Source organism: Indicator indicator, unplaced genomic scaffold (genome assembly GCF_027791375.1).
Source record: "Indicator indicator isolate 239-I01 unplaced genomic scaffold, UM_Iind_1.1 iindUn_scaffold_65, whole genome shotgun sequence".
Lineage (NCBI taxonomy): Eukaryota > Metazoa > Chordata > Aves > Piciformes > Indicatoridae > Indicator > Indicator indicator.
In genome coordinates, this window is record NW_026539196.1 from 47,442 (window position 1) to 53,140 (window position 5,699).

Consider the following 5,699-nt stretch of genomic DNA (forward strand, 5'->3'; position numbering starts at 1 on the left):
GGTTTGGTTGTCCTTCACTGCCTCCTGCCTGGGTGACACCAAGCTGGGGGGGCAGAGCTGAGCTGCTGGAGGCTCTGCAGAAGGACCGAGCTGGGCTGGGTGGATGTGCCAAGGCCAATGAGAGGAGGTGAGGCCACACCTTGAATGATAGAATGGTGGAGAGGGGAAGGGAGCTCTGGAGCTCAGCCAGGCCAACCCCCCTGCTCCAGCAGGGCACCCACAGCAGCTTGCCCAGGAGCACAATGCCCAGGGGGGGTTGGAAGCTCTCCACCCAAGGACACCTCCACAACCTCTCTGGCAGCCTGCTCCAGGCCTCCAGCACCCTCACAACAAACAACTTTCTCCTCCTGCTCAGATGGAACCTCCTGGGTGCCACTTTGTGCCCATTGCCCCTTGGCACCAGTGAGCAGAGTCTGGCCCCAGCCTCTTGCCTCCCACAGCTCCTTCAGGTCTTGCTGAGCATTGCTCAGCTCCCCTCTGGGGGTGCTCAGCAGCTGAGGGACCTGGAGTTGTTCAGCCTGGAGAAGGAGGCTGAGGGGAGACCTTCTGGCTCTCTACAGCTCCTTGGGAAGAGGCTGGAGCCAGGTGGAGCTTGGTCTCTTCTGCCAAGAAGGGACAGGACAAGAGGCAATGGCCTCAGGTTGCCCCAGGGCAGGTTCAGGTTGGCCATGAGGAACAATTTCTTGCCCGTGAGGGTTGTCAAGGCCTGGCCCAGGCTGCCCAAGGCAGTGGTGGAGTCCCCATCCCTGGAGGGGTTTCAGAGCTGTGCAGATGTGGTGCTGAGGGCCAGGGGTGGTGGTGCCCTGGGAGCTGTCAGGTTCTGGTTGGACTCCATCATCTGAAAGTCTTTGGGTTCTGTGCTGTGAAGCAGTGGAGCTCTGGAACATCCTGGGCACAGCAGCAGGGCAAGGACCATCTCTGGGCTCAGCTGCACCAGGCCTCCTCCAGCAAAACAGAAACCTCCTTTGGCTGCCTTTTCCTTTATGGATATGGACATGGATATAACATGGAGAGGAGCCCAGGCTCTGGCAGCTCAGGCCCCAGCACAACCCTGGAGGGTACAAACAGCTCTAGCCCCAGGAGTGGAAAATGAGAAGGTCCAAGCTGGCTCCTCCTGGTCCCTCAGTGGCGACAGCTCCAGCACCACCTCAGCCTCTTGCGTTTTCCCCTCCAGCTCCCTTCTCCATGGGCTGCTCTGGAGCAGGATGGGACCTAGAGCCTGGCATGGTGGTGGAAGGCTGGCACGTGTGGGGAGCTGGAGCTGGCAGGGCCGCGCCACGGCGCCGCCGGGTAGGGCTGGTGCCGCAGGGAGCCCTCGATGGACACTGGGTAGTGCCCAAGGCCGGGCGCCAGCGGCTGGCAGAGCTCGGGGGGCTGCGTGGAGGTGGTCACCAAAGGGCTGGGGAAAGCAGGGATGATGAAGGGGCTGGCAGAGAGGGCAGGTGGCACCGGCACCCCCTGGCTCTTGAGGTGCTCCAGGGGGTTGCCGAAGCTCAGGGGGAAGCGCAGCATCACCCCCGTGTACCCCCCCGGGCTGTACCCAGGGCTGGCCACCACCGCCTTGGGCTTGGCCAGGCCCCCGCTGCCCCTATCCCTGCCCTCCAGCAAGGGGGAGATGGCACCTAGCTTGGCACTGGGGCCAAACACCATCTCATCCTCTTCATCCTCCTCCTCCTCGTCTTCTTCCTCTTCCTCCTCCTCCTCCTGGCCACGCTTGCCCCTTGGCAGGGCCCCGGGGGTCACCCAGCAGCCTTTGCCGACTGCCCGCTGGCCGTCCCCGCTCCACCGCTGCCCCGCTGGGCTCCTCAGGTCTTGGGGCTCCTCGGGTGGGGATGGTGGGAAGCTGGAAGATGGCTCCAAACACTCCTTCAGGCTGGAGCAGTGCCCCCAGAGCCGGTGGCAGCCCAGGGGCTTGAGCCCCTCGCTGCAGCAGGCATGGAAGCAGCCGGTAAAGGTGGCAGGGGCCTGGTGCCCATCCTCAGCCTGTGGGCAGCCTTGGGTGTCTCTGCCACCAAGGATGGGTCCCACCTGGCTCCCAATGCCCTGGGCTGGGTCCTGAGCTCCTGCTGGCTCTGGGCTCTTCTGCTGCTGCAGGTGGGGGCCGGTGGGTGGCCGGAGGGGCTGGGGGGTGTGGGCAGCCTGGCTCGCTGCCCGCTGGCCCTCGGGGCAGTGGCGTTTGTGGCAGTGCGAGGACTCAGCCTTGCTCACCTGGGCCAGCAGCTTCTTCTTGGCCAGGGGAGACATGATGGGGTGGTTGCCTTTGGAGTAGAAGCTGGAGAAAAGGCGCTTGTGGGTCTCAGCGTGGGGCCTGCAGGTGCTGGGACTGCCCCCCGAGGGGCTGGGGGTCGGCACCACGGGGCTGGAGCATCCCTCAGCCACCTGGCCCTGCTCCGCCACCTCCCTGCTGTCCTCTGGCTTCACCTTGGCTGGAGGCCTCTGCAAGCAGAAAGGTGGGGGTCATGGTGGGGGTCAAGGTGGGGGTGCTGGCCTCTGCCCCAGCCCTGGGGTCCCTCCAGCCCCTCTGCTCTCCTCTTTGTCCACAGCCCTTTGGCTCATCACCACCCACTGGCTTGGGTGGGCAAAGCCCTCTGAGGTCATCCAGTCCAACATCAACCCAGCACCACCACAGCCACCAAACCCTGGCCCCAAGGGCCATGGCCAGAGGATTTTCAGAATCATTGAAATGTTTGGGTTGGGAAAGCCTTCTAAGATCAACTCCAACATCAACCCAGCCCCACCATGGCCACCAAACCAGGGCCCAGGTGCCATCAGGGCCCAGGTGCCATGGCCACAGGTTCCTTGAGCACCTCCATGGCTGGAGACTCCACCACCTCCCCCTGGGCAGTTCCGAGCTCAACCACATCCCTCCTGGCTCACCCCCCTGCTCCCTCTCCCCTGCCACAGTGGGGCTGCAGTGGGGTCCTGGGGCTGCTCTTGGGAGGGGGTGACGCCCACACAGAGGGGATGATGCCCATACGGAGGGGGTGATGCCCACACGGAGGGGGTGTGATGCCCACACGGAGGGGGTGTGATGCCCACACACCTGCTCCTGGCCCTTCTCCTTCTTGGCCCTCCTGCTCTTCTCTCCAGGCTGGCTGCCCTTGGAGGCCTTGTACTGCTTGCGGGGCTTGCTGGGGGGCAGGGGTTTGTCCTCCTCCCCCTTGAGGTGCCGCACGTAGGGGAGGACCAGCCTGTGGGGTGGGGGCAGTCAGAAGCAGGAGGGGCAAGCGAGGCAGGGGCAGAGGCAGAGGAGGGCAGCCCTGGCTCGGGCCCTACCTCTCGTAGTGCCGCCGGGTGCAGGTGGCTGCGCTGGTGCTGCCCGGGCTGCCCCCCAGCTCGTCGTAGACGTTCTTCCAGAGCCGCCGCCCCGTCACCTGCCGGGGGGAGGAGGGAGGCCTTGCACAGCCTGGCACCCAGGGGAGCAGCCTGGCACCCAGGGGATAGCCAAACACACAGGAAAAGGTCCTGGCACCCAGGGAAGCGTTCCAGCACCCCGTAAAACATCCTGGCACCCAGGGGACATCCAAACACACAGGAAAAGGTCCTGGCACCCAGAGGACATCCAAGCACCCAGTAAAACATCCTGGCACCCAGGGGAGTATCCTGGCACCCAGGGGATATCCAAACACACAAGAAAAGGTCTTGGCACCCAGGGGAGCGTTCCAGCACCCAGTAAAACATCCTGGCACCCAGGGGAACATCCTGGCACACAGGGGATAGCCAAACACTCAGGAAAAGATCCTGGTGCTCCAGAGCCATCCTGGCACTCAGGGGCATGTCCTGGTCCTCAGAGGATATCCAACCACCCAGTAAAACATCCTGGCACCCAGAAGAGCATCCTGGCACCCAGGGGAGAGCCAAACACCCGGAAAGGATCCTGGCACCCAGGGGAGAGCCAAGCACCCAGGAAAGGATCCTGGCACCCAGGAGAGAGCCAAACACCCAGGAAAGGATCCTGGCACTCAGAGGACATCCAAGCATCCAGTAAAACATCTTGGCGCCCAGGAGAACATCCTGCCACCCAGGGGTATATCCTGGCACCCAGGAAAAGATCCTGGTGCTCAGGAGCTATCCTGGCACCCAGGGGAACATGCTGGAACTCAGGAGCCATCCTGGCACTCAGGGGACATCCAAGCACCCAGGAGCTATCCTGGCACCCAGGGGACATCTAAACACCCAGGAAAAGATCCTGGCCCTAGGGAGCCATTGTGGCACCCAGGAGCCACCCTGGTGAACATCCTGGCACCTAGGAGCCATCCTGGCACCCAGGAGAACGTCCCAGCACCCAGGTGAGCATTCTGGGGCCACCCAAGTAAGATCTCAGCACCCAGAGGCCATCCTGGCACCCAGGCCCTCCCACCCCTTACCAGCTCATAGGCTCCCAGGTTCTCCACTGCTTTGTAGATCTTCCAGAGGTTAACTGGAAACAGGGAGATGCAGAAGGTCAGGGGGACATGGGGGGACAGGGGGACATGGGGGGACAGGGTGGGAGAGGCACGTGAGGACACAAGGGGAGAGGGACGCAAAGGTCAGGGGGACATGAGACAGGGGGACATGAGTCAGGGGGACACCATGGTGAAAGACATGAGGGTCAAGGGGACATGAGGGCTCAGGGGGGATGGGAGGGTCAGGGGGGACAGGAGGAAGGGGGAGGACAGGGGTTAGAGGGACCTGAGGGTCAGGAGGACACAAGGGGAGAAGGACACCAGGGGAGAAGGACACCAGGGTCAGGGGGACATGAGGGTCAAGGGGGGAATGTGAGGGTCAGGAGGACAGGAGGGGGCAGGGGGAGACAAGGGGAGAGGGACACAAAGGTCAGGGGGACACTAATGAGGATGCACAGGTCAGGGGGACACCAAGGTGAGGGGGACATGAGGGCTGGGGGGTATGTGAGGGGCAGGGGCAGAGGAGGGGGCAGGGGGCTGTGGTGACAGCAGGCCATGGGCACCAGCAGCTCGCTGGGACATACTCTGCTTGAAGCCCAGGTGGGGGATCCTCTCGATGGGGGTGTGCCTGTCCTTCATGAACTTGTAGAGGCTGATGAGGAAGGCTTCCTCCTCCTCTTTCTCCTCACTGCTTGGTGCTTCTTCCAAAGCCTCCTCCTGCTTGGATCCATCCTTTGAGTCCTACAAGAAATCACAGAATGGGTTGGGTTGGGTTGGGTTGGTTGCTCCAGAGCTCCTCCAGTCCAACCCCCTGCACTCAGCAGGGACATCCCCAACCAGAGCAGGTTGCCCACAGCCCTGTCCAGCCTCACCTTGAGCAGCTCTAGGGCTGGGGCCCCAACCACCTCCCTGGGCAACCTCCTGCAGCGTTCCAGCACCCTCATGGTGCAGAACTTGTTCCTCACATCCAATCGAAATTGGATGGAGGGGAAACCAAAAGAGAAACTGAGGCACAGAATTCACACAATTGTCAGGGCTGGAAGGGAGCTCAAGGAGCAGCCAGTTCCAACCCCCTGCCATGGGCAGGGACACCTCACACCACAGCAGGTTGCTCACAGCCACATCCAGCCTGGCTGCAAAAACCTCCAGTAAGCACCCAACACTCCCCCTTCCTCCCTTTCTTCCTCCCTCCCTCCTTTCCTTCCCTTCCCCTCTTCCTCCCTCCCTCCTTTCCTTCCCTTCCCCTCTTCCTCCCTCCCTCCTTCCCTTCCCCTCTTCCTCCCTCCCTCCTTTCCTTCCCTTCCCCTCTTCTCC

General features: G+C 62.7%; 1 protein-coding gene across 1 annotated transcript; it reads right to left on the reverse strand.

Moving 5' to 3' along the window:
- Positions 1-1,212: 1,212 nt before the first annotated feature.
- Positions 1,213-5,117, reverse strand: ARID5A (AT-rich interaction domain 5A). Its single transcript, XM_054398575.1, has 5 exons — positions 4,970-5,117; positions 4,368-4,420; positions 3,277-3,374; positions 3,042-3,191; positions 1,213-2,434 (listed from the first exon to the last, which is right to left on the reverse strand). Exons 1-5 carry the CDS (start codon positions 5,022-5,024, stop codon positions 1,213-1,215), a joined length of 1,578 nt encoding a protein of 525 aa, XP_054254550.1. The 5' UTR covers positions 5,025-5,117.
- Between the last annotated feature and the right edge of the window lie 582 nt (positions 5,118-5,699).